This window comes from Rattus norvegicus, chromosome 19 (assembly GCF_021556685.1).
Source record: "Rattus norvegicus strain SHRSP/BbbUtx chromosome 19, alternate assembly SHRSP_T2T, whole genome shotgun sequence".
Lineage (NCBI taxonomy): Eukaryota > Metazoa > Chordata > Mammalia > Rodentia > Muridae > Rattus > Rattus norvegicus.
Window position 1 is genome coordinate 29,166,980 of NC_141552.1, and position 17,785 is coordinate 29,184,764.

Sequence of the window (17,785 nt, forward strand, 5' to 3'; positions counted from 1 at the left end):
GCATATTCCCAGGAACACAAGGAGGCCTGTAATTTTCTTTTTAAAAATCGTTGGGCAGAGTTTAGGGCCAGTGCTTCAAAACCCCGCCGCGTTGATGTGGTCTCTAAACTTTCCCTTAAGAAAACCGGACTGCCTATTCTTCAGAAAAGAAGATGACTCCTGGGGCTGCATAAACACGGGAGTAGGGGGAGCCGATTGTGAACTAGGCTGGGGAGAGGGGGCGTGAAGGGGAAGGGGGAAGGGTAAGTCATCTGTGGAATGCAATTGTTTAAAAAAATCATTTATAATTAAAGGGACAAAATCAAATACGATCCATTCATGTATGTTTAATCGTTCACACTCCCAGCTTTAGAACCATTTTCCCTGTGAGAATTTTCTAAGTTTAACTCGGATTTTTTTTTTCTAAAACAACACAGCCTCTTAAAGCCTCTGGCTAACAAGGCTTTCAAACTTGTTTCAATTCGAATAAGAGAAATGATTCCTGTTGCAGGTATTTAAAAAAAAAAACCTAAGAAAAGCAAGAGAGCGGCATAAGTTTGGGGTGTAAGTTTTACGCTTTAAAACCTGAGTAATGCAAACGTAGGGGAAGAGAGGTGCAAACATGTACATTCTGCGTTAGCGTAATTATGTTGCCGTTGTGTGCAAACAGTTCTGTCCCTACAGACAGGCAAATTAATTCCCCTCGCTGGGGCATTTTTTTTTCCTGTACCGCACCTCCCTCCATCACCACAGAAAATTTCCCATGAAGTAAAAGGATTGGCTATTCCATATCTCAGGTGCAAAATGGAGATGCGAGCAGGGTAGCTAAGCCTGAACTTAAGGGGTCGGTGGGTGGTAAGGCTGGGTACTGTCCCTTGGTCATTTGGTACGGTGATGAATCCCACGTTTGCACGGAGCTGAAATAAAGCGGACTAAAACGAGGAGGGAAAAAAAAAAATAAACCCTCAAAAACACTTTTGTAGCAATCCGAGCTGGGAAAAGTGCTAAAGCGACGACAAGCCTCATCAAGTCCACAATGGCCTCTTTATCTACGCAAATGGCCTGGAGCTTTTGAAGCCACTTATCCAAAACGGGGCCCATGGGGGAGGGGCCTCCGACTCCCTTTGGGGACTCCATTCACTGCCCCTAGTGACTATGATGCTTCCTCCACCTCCCACCCCCTTCTGCCCACTCTCCGAGCCTCGACTCTGCAAAACACAGGCTCAAAATTCAGGACAAGTGTGACACCTACCTGTGAAAGGGGGGAACCGTCGCGTTGCGGGTTTGCGGTCCCTGCTGGGAGGCTGCGCCTCCATCCACAAGGCCGCAGGCCACCCTCACGGTTCGCGGACAGAGCAGTCACTGATTTAATCAAATCCAAAGAAGAGATCAGTGCCCAATTTTGAAGGGGTAGTGGAGATGGCGCCTTCCCACTTGGCATCCCCTACCGCTCCTTGCCCGCATTAGCTAACAGCACCTTTGAAATAGTAATATGGGCTAAATCCGGCATAAAATCGAACTCATTAGCAAAGTTCACCAGCTGATTGCTTTGCATAAAACACGACACTGATTGGAAGTAATTAGGTTAAGCGATGGCTCTCGGGTGGTGTGCGACTCTGCCTTGGTTTGTCATCCTTTTTCTCCCTTCTGGAACACACTTGGGGCTCTTCTCACTCCTCCAGGGTCCAATCTCCCTCCCCCTCAAGCACACCGCAAGGATGATCCAAATCCTCGGTCCCAGACCGGGCCGCTCCCCCACGGGTTTGTGGCCTAATTTGTGAAAACCCCCGCCCCGCCCCGACACACTGTCTGTGACTGCACCTTTCATTCCCACTTTGAAAAAAGTTACAGTTGCACCTTTTGACCCAGGCAATTGACAATTTATTGAGGCATCTGAGAAGTAAAAGTGGCTCTGATTATGTTAAAATCTCCTTTAATTAAATATTTTGCATTTTACAAAGACCACCGCAGTTTCTCTTACTTTTTAAATCTAAGCGTATAACCTGTTTCCTTTCTGTAATAATACTTTAGCTCATATCCAGAAAAATCAATAGGTGTAAAAAAATTAAATTAAACTTGTATTTTTAAACTATGAAACAGTTTTGGGGGAACACAAATGTATATATTTATATTACAAAAACATTAAATGCCTGTACAGGTGTTTTGATTTCATAATTTACTTCAAAGATACTGAATTATCAATTTAAATACAAAATGCTACATTAAATATACAGAATAAGATTTAATACAAATCCTCTTAAGTTTTTTTTTTTCTTTTCAGTTGGCTAAAACAATTTTTTTCGAGTGTGGAGATGTATACATTTTTATGCCATCCATCTCCATAAACTATAAACTTCTGAATAAGAGGGGTAGGTTTTTTTCTTTCTCTCTCTCTCTCTCTCTCTCTCTCTTGATGATGGAAAAATAACTGCCAAGGCCATGGTTTTAATAAATTAGGAAAGTCCGGGGTTACCGCACCAGAGTTAAATGTCGGACATACCTTTCTTCAATTCATAGGGGGAGTCTTTGCACAGGTCTAGCTGAGACTGGCTCCGCAACATTTTCGGGTCTTTAGCCAAAACGTCCGCACGATTCAACACCGTCTGGTTTAATCCATTGAAATGAGAGCCAGGACCCGCTGTAGGGCCTGGCCCTGGCCCTGGGTGGCCGTGAAGATGTCCGAAGGAGCCATAGTTCGTGTAGCCCGGATAGAAGGGCGCCGTGTAGTAGAGAGGCCGGGACAGCACGGTCCCGCCAGGAAAGGGACACTGCGCCGAGGGTGAGCGTGCGGGCGCCGGAGCAGGAGAAGCGCGGCTGCCTCCAAGGGTTTGCCCGCCTATGGGCCCGGGGCACGGTGGGCACGGAGAGCCCTCGCTCCCTCCGCCCCCGTCCTTGACCTTGTCCGAGGATGTGGCTATCTCTGCCAGAGACCACAGTTTGGGCTTGGCTAGCACGGCCGGAGGCGGTGGCGGAGGTGGCGGTGGTGAGTGGATGACCGAGGATCCGCCCGAGCCGGGGGGCAACTCTCCGGCTGATGGGTGCGGGCCGGGCGCCGGCGCACCCGCAGGGTAGTGAGGACCCGCATCCTCCGCCAGACGCGCAGTTGCGGGCCCAGCCGGGGAGGGCTCGCCTGCACGCGGGGGCCTGGGCAGGTCATCGTGGCGGCCTTCGGAGGGCGACTCTTTAAAATCCGAGTCGCTGAGGCTGCCTTCAGTTTCCTTGCCGGCGGGGCTGAGCGGCCCCTGCAGCCGTTCGCAGCCCGCAGCCGCCTTCTGCTCTGTTCCTCCTGTGGGCAAAACCCAGGCTGTCAGAGGAGTGGAGGCCACGCGGCCCGGCCCGGGTTCCTGCCAGCAGAGGCAGGGACCCGTGCGCGCCCCCTCCAGGCCCCCTTTGCCTTTCGAGTCCCTCTCAACACACCCTTTCCCGCATCCACCAACCTGCTTCGGGGCCCTCGAGGTCGCCCTTGTCCTCGGGCTTCTGTGGCTCGTCCTCGTCGTTCTTTTCCAGATCAATGTTCTCCTCCTCCTCCTCGTCCTCGCTGCGGTTCCGTGGCGTCCACGTCATCTTGTTCTCTTTCTTGAGGCGCCGGCGCGCGTTGGCGAACCAGGTGGACACCTGGGTGAGGGTCATTTTGGTGATGATGGCCAGCATGATCTTCTCGCCCTTAGTGGGATACGGGTTCTTTCGGTGCTCATTGAGCCAGGCCTTGAGAGTGGCAGTGGCGTCCCGAGTGGCGTTCTTCCGGTACGCGGGATCCCCATAAGGATAGGAGCCCAGAGGTGCGGCGTAAGGGTGATATCCCAAGGAACCCGCCATACCGGGAGTGTGGTCATAGGGAGAGCCCTGTGGGGGACAGGCAGAGATTAGGTGAGTGAGGGTATGGGCTACATGGCCACCTAAAAGGCTGAAACCCACTTGCCCTCTGTCCCTGGTTCTGCGTGCCAGCGCGGCCCGCACTCCAGCTTCCCCTGAGGCAGACAGAGCTAGCTAGTTAAAACACAAGACCACCTTCCCCCTCCTCCGAAGGCAGCAAGACCCCCAATTTCTAAATCTGGCCCTTGGGGACCCCAGAGGCTGTTCAGAACTTAACACACCACCTTGGAGGCCACTGTCTGCTGGGGAACCTCGGTGCCCAGGTCTCAGATCTGGCCTCTACGGAAGGGCCCACGGTTCTCTTAGAGGCCTGAGCAGCCTCAGCAGCGACTCAGAGCTCTGCTCCAGAGTGGCCGCATGTTGGGCTCAAGGGGTACAGCAAGGGAAGTAAAGGCTCTTTCTTTAATCTTCAAAGAAACCCTACAGACAAGCTGAGCCTCAGTAGCCTGCACACCGACGGTTCAAAAATGCTATCCCTAACCGAAGCCGTTGCGCTTTTCCAGAAAGCACACCCTGCCGTAAAAACCCGGATACACCGCACCTCGCTGGACGTTTCAGAAATTTAATACTTTCAAATCGGATTGCGAAGATAGGATTACGGATTTGCAACATTTTGGGGGATTAATTAAAGGCGGGGCCAAACACATTTACATAGATTTAGCATGCTGCTACTGTTCAGAATTCGGGTCTGCTTCTTTTGAACTACTTTTCCAACATGGCAAAACCAAAAGAAAGAAAGAGGAAGAAGAAGAAATTTGCGGTCTGTCCCAGAGCTCTGGGGCAAATGTTGTTCTTCATAGCAAAGACCAATCCCCCCTCCCCCGCGCCCCAAACCTTTCCCTTCAGCTCGGCGATCCCAGCAAGACGCGGCTTTCGCTAGAGTGATTCCGGAGCCCGCGGCTCGAGTAAAGCCGAACAAGACAATCGCTCAAGTTTGCAAGGGCCGCAAAGCTTGGCGGGTGAGGTGGCGCCTAGGCCCGTGTCCACCGCAGCCGGGCTCTGCAGGCCTGGCCCCGACTGCCCGCTTGCCAGCCCGCCTCGGACCCAGCTCACACTCACCACGTACGAGAAGGCGGCGGCGGCCGCAGCCGCGGGATCGGCACCGTACTGGAGGTGCGAGTTGTAGCCCGGCGAGGGAGCCGTGAAGGCAGTGGAGCCAGCGTAGGGCGAGAATGCGGAGCCCGAAGAAGAGCGGCCGAGCTCATCCGTGCGGGGCCCCGAAATGACGCTGGTGCTGTATGCGGGGCACGAGTAGAGCGCCAGCGAGGCGGACGGCTGGTACAAGTAGCCCTGCGGGTAGGACATGGCCACACACGGGCATGGGGCGCGCCGCGCCGCGGCGGCCAACGAGCCGGGCGGCGCCCTGAGAGGGCGAGCGAGTGGGCACCTGGCCTCTGGCTGCCCCGGGCCGCAGCTCTTCGAGTCTCGGCTCCCGGGCTCCGGCCCGCGGCGCCTCCTGGTTGGCTTCCCGCGCGCCTCCGGCTGCGACCGCCGCGCCCGCTCCTCTGCGCGCCCCGCTTGCCCGGGCTAGGCTTTCTCTCCCCCCACCCCCCCTCCCTCGCTCTTTGCACCGGGGGGCTCTGCTTTTGGCTTTGCAAAGGTCCTGCCAAGATGCTAAGTTGGAAATTGAGGATTCTGACGCCTTGTGCGCGCGCGAAGCTCCTCCTTCCCGGGGTGTAGTCGGTGGGGGGACTGGCAGGAGCCTCTGGCCGGCGGCAGCCAACCCGGCCGCCAGGCGCGTCTCGCCCTCTCCCTGTTCCTCCCCGGCTCCTCTCCCGCTCACTGGCGCTCCCCTCGCCCCTCCCTAGCGCCCGCCTCTCCACCGCCACCCCCCTCTCCTCCTCTGCCCGGCCTCCCCCTCCTCCCTCCCCGACTCTTCCTCTCCTTCTCTCTCAGACTCTCGAGCGCCGGCCCCAGGATGACAATCACAGCCCAAGCACGCCGATCGCTTCCAACTTTCTTCTCCTCTTTCTAACTCTGGGCGGAGCGGCAATCTCGACGCACCACTGGCCCTGGTCGTGGCTTGGGCCGCTCGGCAACACAAAGGGAAAGATGCGGAGGGCTGCGCTCGGGAGAACGCTCTGTGCCCTCCTCGCCAGTGAGAATAGCGAAGTTGGTGGACGTCTTGTTCTCCAGAAAACTGGGCTGGGAGGTGGTTCTTCTCCCTCCTGCCGGAGGTCTCTAGGTTGAGCTGGAGACCTGGAATTCAGGTCCCAGGGAGAGTCGATGGATGCCGCCTCCCGGGGCACAGCGAAGCCGGGGTGACCGCCTTTCTGCGCCAGCCGCTGCAGCAGGTGGGCAAGAGCCAGGCCTAAGCTGAAGGACCCAAGCCGGGCCTTCCATCCACCAGCCTAGAGGAGGCGAGAGAGGAGACTCTGGGGTCTCTGGCGGGGGTTGTGGCTTTTCTCTGGAGAGAGGAAAGCAGTGGGCAAGAATGCCCGACGGAGACGCTGTTCTACTCGAATAGGTCCCCCAGAAGCCCCCGGCCCCATTGCCATCCCACGTAGCGTTGCCTGCTTCTCATGGCTGGCCACGGGCACCTCGCCCTGTCAGATCTTTGGGGCCGGAGGGTGTGGGATCTCGTCCCTTTTGTTCCACTAAGTCGCCTTCCCCCTCTCTCGCCTTCGCCCCAGTTCCACTGCAAACACTGGGCAGAACAGTGTCCAACCCAACCGCTGTTTGTTTAGCGAGGCGCTGGCCAGGCGAATACACATCACAGAGTCACAGGCAGAGTTCTCGGAACGCGCCCCCCCCCCCGCGCGCAACCTCCCACGGCCACACAGTGAGAAGGCAAAACAGACCCTCGCCCCTGGTCTCCACCTCCCGCCGCCGCAAATTACAGACGCACTGAAGCTATGGGACAGACAGGGGCGCTGGTGAACCAGGACGGACGGCCGCAGAGTGCACACACCAAACATTTTGTGGCCTTTCACAACCTCGCCACGCTCAGGCCGGAGCGTAACTATATACAAATTTTCCTGCAATGATTCTCTCTGGCCCGCAAACAGTTTGATTAGCTAGGGCCGTGCCCCTCCCCCCCCGCCCCCCCACTGACTGCACAGGGACCCTCACCGCGGCGCGCTTTTACGCACGCGCGCAGGCTGCCCCCTTACTTAGCACTCAGGCTACAGGTTCCGCCCCCAAGAGGTTGGACCCCCGCGGACTACATTCTCCAAGAACCTCTAGGCCCATCCCGCCCTCCCCGACACAGCTTCACCTCTGATTGGGCGTCGGTATCCATTAGCCCCACCTCTGGATGACGTAGTCCGCTTCCCTCAGAGTGCTAGCGTCGAGGGGGCGTGGCTGGGAGGGTCTTCGTCTGCGTATTGTCATGGAGACCAGAAGCGGTCCGCCGCTGAGGCGGCGGGCTGTGAGCTAGGCTGACAGGGTTGCGGAGCCGGAGCCCCGGGGAGCGTGAAGCAGCCTGAGGCTGCCTCTCCGGCTAACCATTCGGGGTTCGGGGCAGGCCGGAGTTCTACAGGGAGCGTCCCCGCCCCGACGCGCGGGTCCCCGCCTCCCGCGGCCGTACCGCCCCCCGGCTCCGCCCGCTCAGCCGGACTAACGGTCGGCGCGGCCTGCCACGAGGGAGCGTCCGCGGCCCGCGCAGAGCCGCGCACCAAGCGGATGGCGTGGACGCAGCCGGGTCGGGCGGTCTGCGTGCGAGCAGGCGCGCGTGGGCGTGTCTCCCTGGCCCACGCGTGTCCCGGACATCAGTGTCTCGGCTCTGGTCCAGGACGAAGACTTCTGAAAGCGAGCCAAGGAGGTTTGTGCCACCGAGAGCCCAAGTCTGTCACGCGGACATCCTCATTACATAATCCTGCCACTTGGGCGGCTTGGTTGTTTCTGTCTCCCCCTCCCCATCTTACTCCCCACTCTATATTTTTCTACTCTCTTCTTTTTGGTGTGAAGGACAAGAAAGAACCCCGCAAGACATGGAAACATTTAGAATTTATGTTTTTGTTTCGGTGGTTGTCACCTCCGCTTTACATCAAATTTAAGGCTCATTTCTTAAGGATGTCTCTATTTTCTGCTTTATTTGCACACTGATGGCTCTGCCGCTCTGCTGGCCTTGGCCGCCTATGTCTGATACAGAATCGTTTTTAATAAGTTAGGAAAGGCTAAAGCTGATCATTAGCAGGCAGACAGAATTCAGATAGCATCTGGCGTCCTCTCTCCCTGTTTAGAAGAAAGCTTGTATATTCTCTCTTGGTAAACACATTCTTGTTGGTAAACACAAGGTTTTAACTTTTTATCTTGATACTAGGGGAGGATCCACAGTCCACTCCCCGCCCCCACCCTCACACACTCATTTCTCCTTTCTGTTCAATGAACTTTTCCATTTGGGAAGTTGCTCACTTTGTTAGCTGTAGTTGGGGGGTCTCTTGTCGCTGAGGATCTTTATACACCAGCAGAGGTAGGACCTATATTCCCTCAAGCAAAGTCGCTAAGACGTTATTTCCCTTACTGCTGCATTCGTATATTTCTAAACGTTGTACTACGGATAGGTTACTCTGGTTGTTTTTAATGTAGGCTTGTTAAGCTTCACTTAAAAACCTGCCAAGGGTTTATTGGTTTGTCATGTCTGCAAGGATCCAGTTATGCCTAGCTCTTAAAACATAGAGCTTTAAAATAAGACCCACGATTGTGCTGCCAAGATCTGGCATGGAGCTGGCTCTTCAAGTTCTGGACAAGTCGGGCTGTCATTGTTTCTATCAAGTGCAAAGGAGGTGACGCCTGTTTATTTAGTGTAATGGCTGTTTACAGTTAAAACTTTAAAGACTTACAAACGTAGATCTGCTGGGTTTTAAAGATCTCATCGTTCTTGTGGCAGAGACACAACACCGGCATCAGGAAAGGCAACAGATTGCTTCTGTCCTGTCGCTTTGCCGTTTTCAAGTGTACTTAAAGGATTATGATTGATAAGGCTGGCTTGCTGGAGAATGTTGACACAGGTGTGCATCGTTATCTTAATTAAGATCCAGAGAAAATGTTGTCTATGAGCGGAGACTCGAGAAGAGGGCATGATTTTGTACAGTTTTTCTTTTGGAGACTTTAATTGCTCTTGAAACCTGTCTTTGAGCATCCAGATTTTGCGAGCAGTTTGGCAGCCGAAGTTTTAGAGAGGAATGATAGTCTAATGCTAAGTGTTCTGGCATGTTCTGATACTACTTGTGGCTTTTTGGCAATACTTTGTGTCGGCTTTCTTTGTGCTCTGTCTTTGTGGAGTAAGGGCTCCCAATTTCTAAAGCAAAGCATAAAATAGAGGGCTGTATTGTTAGGCAGACCATCATTAGTGGTCAGAACCAATCTGTTGAGGAAGACATGTTTAGTATACAAGAAACAGGGAAATACTGAAAAGGTGGTAGAGGAGAAATGTACCCCTTTTAAGGTCTGAGGAAGGAAACAGTCCTCCCAAGAGCACTGGTGATGTAAAATAATTCTCTTTTCGTTTTTTCAAGTGCATAGCTGCAGTGTTTATGGAATGCCTCCTTTTCGTTTGTAGAAACGAGGGAAACTTTCACTCCTTCCAGATTACTGTATTACATATTTTAACTGGTGAGCAAGTGATGATACAGTATTAGTTTAGTACACAGATGAGTACCTGGGTACTCATTAAAATAATATCATCATCCTCCACTAGCAATCAGTGTGAAAACGACGACAAAGAGGGGGATGCTGGTGGCCACTTACCCTCTGCTTACCTTGCACCTCAGACCCTTTAACATAAGTGCTACATTAAAATTTTCCCTCCTCTTTGTAGCCCGACATTTCCTGGAAGCTGGCTGTCAATCAGCATTTGTGCAAGATGTGTGCACGCTTTCCTTTAATATTAAACCTCGGGGTAGAAGGGGGAATGAAAGTGGAGGGACCCTGAGCTTCTGATGGGAAAGGCCAGGTGGAGAGCACGGCTGATTCTTGACTTCAAGGATAATTAGCCGGTTAGAATTACACGGGGAGCTAAAATCAAAGGAAGACTTACTCAGGCTTGCTTGCTGAAACTGAAACAAGAACGTTCATTTTGAGATAATTGCTTTATTTACCCCCCCCCAGACCTTCCCCCATCAAAATGTTTTCTCTGGCAGCTCCAGTCCCCATCTTTTATGCTGTTATGCATGTGTTATTTTTTAAATTAGGTATGTTGTGTTAAAAGAGATAGAATATTAATACAAATGAATTCTCCATTGTAATTAATAATACAGTTATGAATGTTTGTATGTTCTGTAAATCTTAGGAGAATGATAATGTTCTTTAAGGCGATGAGCTGGAAATGGCTGAAATGCTGTAATCCTTTCTGAATTGACTGTGTTGCTTAAGATAGATTATGAGCACAGAGTCATAATTGGAGCAATGTTTTAATTCTGAACTAGCTTCACCTGCTCTGAGTGGTACTTTGTCTGGCTTCATCTATTTCTCTTCAGTTTCTACATTGCAGTAGCTTCTTTTTTAACACCGTTTTGGTAGAGAATAGTGTTTCTGAACAGAAAGCAGATGACACTCTATGAACATGTAAAACCTAGTGGTGGTTTTTTTCCTTGTTCAGTAATGAGTAGTTTGCTTCCCCAGCTCTCCGCTGAAGTGCAGTACTGACGACTTATTTCTGTATAAATTGGCTGTGTTTTCATAGCTCTAGTATCTTGGCAACAATTTAGCTTGCAAATCAACTTAGATGATTCAAAATTGAAAACCAGTATATTGTAATGTAGTTTGAGTGTAAGTCCTTATTAGTGAGGATGCATTTAACGTTTGTTCAGGAAAGGAGAACATAATTTTCTCCTGCAGCTGTCATTTGTGTAATCCATTTTTCTAGCCTTTTCTCAGGCGAATGATATTCCACATCATGATACATCGTGATACTTCTTTGTTTATTTACTCTAATATGGAGTGATACCTGGGAGGAAATTGCATTAGACATTCATACCTAATATCCCCAAAGTACTGCTAGCGGTCTAGGTTCTCTCACACAGAATCAATTCTGTTTCCTGTTCCGGTGATAACTACAACGTTTCTATAAAATATTTGTGTATTTCAGCTAAGTTTACTTCCAAACTATGGGGTTGCTTTCCATATGGATTAAAATTTGTTCTTGCACATCCCAAGACTTCTCTGAATGTTCTGGGTGCAGCTGTGTGTGACGCTTCCAACTGTACCAAAGTAGCTTCACCAAAGCAAGCATATCAATAAGAGGGGTGAGGTGAGGGTGATGGGCAGATGCCACCTGACGGCTCTGATTATTAAATTCTATTAGTGCACTAAACAGGAATTTGGTAAGTTTAAAAGTTGTCAATTTGTGGGATGACGGAATAATTTATCATTTGTCTTGAGATTGCATTGAATAATTTATTTGAATGATATGATTGGATAGTGAGATTTATTAACAGATTTTTACAATTAAAATCAAGACCAAGGTTGTGATATTTAATAGAATTTAAATTACTATTTAAAGGAAAGAATAGAGTTAAAACAAATTGCATTTTGAAATTATTTTTATGAGCTGGTTCTTTTAAGAATAACTTGAGCACCAGTCCTAAGTATCCAGCTCTAAATGATAGAAAGTGTACAGGTATATGCAAAGCTTGTCAGTGCTACTCAAATTAGGACTTTTAGGTAGAGGTGGTTTAGAAAGGCTATGAGAAAGAATTACTTTGCAGAATAACTGTGCTTCCTAAGGAATAGAGCAAAGAACTGGACCAAGCGAATTGCAACATTTATTAGCAATAAACTTTGTAGCTGATTCCCCCTCGCCCCTCCCCCCCCCAAAAAAAAGCCAAGCTAATTTTACTGAAGGCAAACTAATTCATCTAGCCTTTGCTAGAACAAGTGCTTTTGTGTAAATTGTTATTACGGGCCGGCGTTAGTTTAGTCTTGGCTCTAGTATAAAGTGCTATTTAATTTTTGTAAATAATAGACTTGTGATCCAGTACTGATTGGAACCTACGGGAACTCCGGGCTGAAGCGTCGTTGCAAGCTAGAGCGTAGCACAGACATAAAGAAAATGTGCAGGCAGGAGTCTGACTCCTCTTTGTTTACCTTTAAGCTCAGGGTTCTGTTCTGTTTTTAAACCGTAGTAGAGTTGTTGAATTTAAACAGAAGAGGAGTGGGGTTTGGTTTTCTTTTTTTCTCCTAAGAATAATTATTGGAATAGATAGATAGATAGATAGATAGATAGATAGATAGATAGATAGATAGATAGACAGATATTGATATAGACATATAGACATACATACTTACATATATAATATAAATGTGGAATATCTAAACATTGGGGTTTATCAAGTCTCACCTTGTTGTAAGCTAGGTTTACAATTAAGATACAAGTTTTATTAAAGGTATCCGAATGCTTTTGAACTCTTCCTCTTACATGAACCAGATGTGCACTGGGTGGGGGGCACTGTTGAACATATCAAGAGCCATCTTTTCATAGTAATGGGTTATGGCTGATGAATTGAGAAGGTTGTACTGAGTGTTCTCTAGTGGAATTGGCTAAGGACTATGCTTTTTAAGAAATGCATCATTCAGGAATAAAATCAATTGAGGTATCAGTAATTAAGTTGTAATTCCATGAAGGAAGGAAGTGCTGAGAGAGATGGCGCTAACTGTGGCCATTTTCTCTTTAAGAATCACAGTTCGGAACGGAGCCCCTGACTGCCTGGTGGAAGGAGGTGATTCAGAAGAGAGCGAGGTAATTCTATCTCCTGTCAAGAGCACTTTTCTCTGTAATCCTGAACCTTATCATATATGAGAACCCTGTCCAGTAGACCAAGTTTCTTTAATTTTGAGCTATGGGAACCATCCTATTTGCTTTTTGTTTGTTTGTTTTCCTGCTAACTTTCTGATCCTGCTTCTCCCAGGGCCACGGGCTGTGTTTAGAGAGCTTAGAAATAGCATTTCGGCCTACTCAGCGCCCTTAAAATAGCTTCTTTCTGCGAATTAGATCTGCGATGGCGTCCTGCACAGCTCTAGCAGATGACATTTCCGTTTGGGACTGACATGCACCCAGCCTGTTGTCCACCTGTCCTCATTCACCTCCTCTTCCTTTGTTGCGTTAACCTAGGGGTAGCTGACCACCCCAGCCCAGCACAGAAGCAGGCTCTGGGCTACAGCGATCACAGCAAGAGTCTAGCTGAGGCAAGCTGGCCATGTCTTCTTATCCTGGTTTCAGCCTGAGCTCTTTTGGCTTTCTATGGGCCCTGACCAGACCCATCGTTCCCTCCCCACCATACTAGGTTAGGGACTGGGTTCTCTGCAGCTGTTGCTGGGGCTCACACAGAATAAAAGACTCTGCTGCATTCTGGATGGCACCTCTGATAATTTACCCATGTGCATTTTTGTCTTGAAACCTACTGCTGGCATTAAAATCTAAGATTCCTGAAAAACAGCACTGGGCTCCAACTGCAGCTTCAGGAGAGGCCGGAGAGGCCCTGTCTTCTGGCCATGTGTTTCCATGTTGACTGAGAAGGTTTAGTTATAAATCAGTCCATTTCCAAGATCAATTACTCTGTCTGGGGATGTTGACACAGACCTCAATTGTTTAGTAGTATTTATATCTGTTTGTTTTTCTTTTTAAGAAAGACAACATTTTCCCTGTCATTACAAATTTTTACCCCCTGACCTATATCTAGTAAGGGACATTAATAAAACAGAAAAGGACTTCATGGTGTCTAATTATATAATTAGGAAAATGGTAAGAATGTGGTAGCTCAAATTGATTTCTTCCGTTAAAGGTACAAGAGCACATTTATAATCACAAACCATCTGAAAAACTGTGGGTAGTCTGTAAGTCTAGTGATGATTGAGGGAGTCCTGGAACAGAGGCAGGAATATTAGTTTCAAATTCTTTTCTCCGTGTCTCTTCACAGGGTGTCAGCAGCTGGGGAGCCATTACAACGTAGTCAGAAAATGCCGATAGCAAGGTACTTATCTGGAAGGCAGTTTATGTTGGCACAAGGAATCAGGATTGTGACCATGACCAACTTCACACCTGGCATGGCTGGGTTATTACTCCTGCTTTTAATACAGCACTTGACGGTGCAGCTTGTGTCTAGATACAGGGTTTTCCAGCTGACTAGGTCTTGCTGGTCATTTAGGGCATTACAACATTACAGTGTCGAACTGTGTTTATTGATAGAAGGAAAATGTAAAATTCAACATTTGGGCATCTGAGATCTTTTTGCTTTTTTTTTTTTAGGTCATAAGAATATGATCTTGACTTATATGACACTATTTTTGTCATTGTTAGAGGGATAGAATTATAGAATATTCTGGAACCCATGTGTCTTGTTAATTCCAGATTTTATTCTCTATAATGGCTTTTTAAATAAAAGGAGCAAGTGTTTTAGAGTACACTTGGAGTCATAGGCTAACTTCCTACCCATCAGGACATGGAAAAGCAGCCTTGATTAATTTCAAGCTGTGAAAGGGGCAGGTAAAACTGTTCACAGCGGAAATTTACTAATGCACCAACCATTTAAATTAAATGTTTGTTAACATAATACTGATGGCATTTTCTCCTCCTCCTCCTCGTGGTTTTGTCCAACTCAATGTTACAGTGGCAGTTGCACTGACTGTTAAGTCTTTAAATGATGAGACCATTATGTGAAGTGATTTTGAAATGAGAGACTCCAGCCAAGAATTACATCTGCTCCCATCCCCTTCAAATCATACCTGATGGCAATACAGATTATGATTGATTTGTTTGTGACAGATTGCAGGAAACAGTCATTGATTTTTCAATATTTTACCTTAAAATTATTTACAGTTGTAACCATAGGGAGGTATTTCCATGGGCTGTCAGCCCCTGAAAGACTAAGATAATATTCCCTGCTCTCTGACAAGACAAATTACCTGTAATGAGTGCAGTAGCTGAAGGGTATACTTTTATTTTAAAATATGTCAATAACCCCAGTGACTAAACGAATATTGATTTAGCATAATGAAGCTTGAGTAATGTGAAAATGAGCTTTTTCAAGGGGCATGGTAACGGCTTTCTTTTTAGCTGCTTGTAAGAAGCTTTTCATTCCTCCCAGCTAGCTAGGGAAATGCAGTTCTTATAAGCACCCCACCAGGAATGATGGTGTCGCCTTGATGCTTGGAGTCCCCGTGCTAGGCCCTGGGTTTTAAGGGTCTCCTCAAGCCTTATTGGGAGTGTTCTTTTTAGTCATAGACTTACTGGGTTTGCTTGATGCTAACTTGAGCTGGCCTAATATTTTTACAGTTTCTACATTAAAATGAAGGCATACGCACAGCCATCTATAGATGACACCAGGTTCTATTAAGATATTTCACATGATTGTTGTAATGGTTAATGTGCAATGTTTTATGGCAGGCCACCTCTGTCTTGACACTGGGTCCCTTTCTCTGCAAGTGAAGATTAATCCCGAGTGCTAGTTTTTAGATATCACTGCAGATTTTCATTGGATTTTGTTCCCTTCTTTTGTGTAATCCTTGACTTTTTATAGACTAAGATCTCAATACATAAAATCTTTCAAACAGGAAATAGATACTTGTGTTTATACATCCGAGTGTATAAAGATTCTGGTCTGATTCATATCCCCATGCCTCAATGGTGAGGAGAAAGTGTGGTGAATCAGGCTAGTGATGTTTACCAGGAAAAGACATTTTCAAAAAAGACAGCACAGTGATGTTTCATGGAAACCTAACTCATTTTATGCTAAGTTGTAAAATCAATAGGTAGAATCCTTTTAGAAATTAAAAACGAGTTGATTTAAGGGAAGTCTGCCAACTGTGCTTGCCCCCTGATGACATGACCCTGGAAATGTGGAGAAAAAATTAAGAGTGCAGCTAATATCTAATGGAGAGAGATGAGCTGACGTGCAGGGAACTGTTGTGCATGTTTTCCCTAAGAATTGCCTAAGCTGTGGCAGGGGTGGCTCTGTGTCGCATTTTTGCTGTGTTCCTCAGTGAGGTGGATGTGTTGTGAGGCTGTAGCTAGGGCACATCTAAGGCTTCATCTCCACAGTCACCTGCCCACCACAGGGAGTTAGAAGGAGGAAGTGGGAGAGTACCCAGATGGTAGCCTGGACCCTTCAGCCAGTTATCCTGCAAGGATAGTTTTTAAGTAAGTATAGAAATTACCATATTTCTTTTAAGAAAAAACAAATACAGTTTTCTTCCACAGATTTTTAAATAAAGTATCTTTTCATCAGACCAATCTGTACTGAGCAAAAACATCTATGTTGTTGTTTAGTTTATCTGGGGTAAAGTAAAGCATTATGGTAATAGCTTACTTCCCATCGCTTAATTTGTATCTCTTCATTCTATAGTACTTGTAGAATTATCGTTGTAAACTTTAGTAGTTAAAGCGAAGGCTTTTGGAGAAAATTATTCCCTTGAATATTAGACTTGTGTCTCTTCCTTCTCATTCCTTAAAAAAAGACCCTGCCCCAGTTCTCCTTTAGGGAAAAACTATTTGTGGAAAACAGTTTTGTTTTAAAATTATGCATGTGGTTACAGAGGGCTAGTTAAAAGTTATAAAGGAAGAAAGGCCCCTGCTTCAACATCTTTCTTATTTGAATCTATGAAAATAGTTTACTGGCATGGTTCATACCAGTCCATTTAATTTTTTTCCAGAATTCACTTTCCTGTGTTTCACCTGACCTTCCATGATGATAACTGAATATAGGAACAAATTAGCATTTAACTCTATTTTCCATATGACGTCCCCCACTTGCAGAATTGTACCACTTCATCGAGGGGAGGCTCCATTCCCGTATTCAGACTGGAGCCTTGCTGTTTGCAAAGGCCGCATCACATATACCCTGGATGACATTTTTGTTACTGAAAACATCTTAAAGGAGCAGGTGGAAGGGACACTTCACCCATTACCTCGTTATTAAAGTCCTTCCACAGGTAGTGTTTTCCCCTGGTGTCCACAGTGGTATGTCTTCTCCCATGCAGGAAGCAACATGGCCAAGTGAAGCTGCAGCCAGAAGATACTAAGGCCTGACAGTGATGGACATAAATGATTACTGTTTTTAGATTCAGTGGATGTGCCCGGGCTTCCCGAGATGTGTTTGCATCTGGATGCCGAGGATGCTGTGCACACAAGCTCTCGGGTGATGCGGCCATGGAGCTTGGAGGTGGCTGTCTGTGGACTAGAGTGTTCCCCAGTCACTGCAAAGGTGAAGTGCAGTATGTCACTAGTTCTGTTGAGGATGCTTAATTCTACAATGCATTGTTGAATATTTGCTGCTTTAGTCAAAGGATAGAAAAAGTAAAATAAATTTTATGTTATTTTTTTTCTAAAATAAAATGTCTTTATTTGATTGAATGACTATTGATGATTAAAAAGAGTTCTAAAAATTCTTTTGCTTTCATGATTCTTGTAGTAATCAGATATCATTAGTTGGGCCTAAAATCGCTTTCTAACCTGCTTCTATTATACTTACAGGAGAAAAAAAGATGACAGACGTCCACATGTACTTTTTAGTTCTCTATATTACAGCCTTCCAACAGAACGTTTCTTCCTGACAAATGTGTCAGTGCAGTTCAGATCCTAGAAGAATGTTGCCTCTCCTGGCAGGACCTTCCCTGTGTGTGGGACATGAGGTTTGTGTAAGAAGCTCGGCATCCCTCCTCCCTCGGGGTAGCTAACCGGCTTCCTTGCCGGGGAAATTTGTCCCTGTAGGACGCTTGGCCACATGGTAGAGGAGAGAAGGATGAGTCTCTATAGGAGCGGCCACTCGAGTTGTGGGAACCAGGAGAGTCAGCGGGGCCGGGGCCGCGGTGCAGCATTTGATCCGGGTTTCGAATGCGTGGCTCAGTTTGCCCTGCATCCGCCTCCATGGTTGGCATAGATACTCCAAACCGTGCAGTGACGTCAGAAGCTTCGATCGCAGGACAGCAAAGCAAATCCAGTAGCTGGAGTGTTTCCCTTCTTGGGTTTTTAGGTTGGTTGGTCGGTCGGTCGGTCGGT

General features: G+C 47.6%; 1 protein-coding gene and 1 long non-coding RNA gene across 3 annotated transcripts; one reads left to right on the forward strand and one right to left on the reverse strand.

The window, feature by feature from the left end:
- Positions 1 to 1,895: 1,895 nt before the first annotated feature.
- On the reverse strand, positions 1,896 to 7,300 carry Irx5 (iroquois homeobox 5). Of its 2 annotated transcripts, none has more exons than XM_087594998.1 (3): positions 7,070 to 7,300; positions 3,417 to 3,822; positions 1,896 to 3,265 (listed from the first exon to the last, which is right to left on the reverse strand). In XM_087594998.1, the coding sequence occupies exons 1-3, from the start codon at positions 7,091 to 7,093 to the stop codon at positions 2,463 to 2,465; spliced, it is 1,233 nt and encodes a 410-aa protein (XP_087451124.1). In that variant the 5' UTR covers positions 7,094 to 7,300; the 3' UTR covers positions 1,896 to 2,462.
- Positions 7,184 to 17,174, forward strand: Crnde (colorectal neoplasia differentially expressed). Its single transcript, NR_132649.1, has 3 exons — positions 7,184 to 7,615; positions 12,469 to 12,532; positions 16,849 to 17,174. It is a non-coding gene; the product is annotated as a colorectal neoplasia differentially expressed (long non-coding RNA).
- The last annotated feature ends 611 nt before the right edge of the window (positions 17,175 to 17,785 follow it).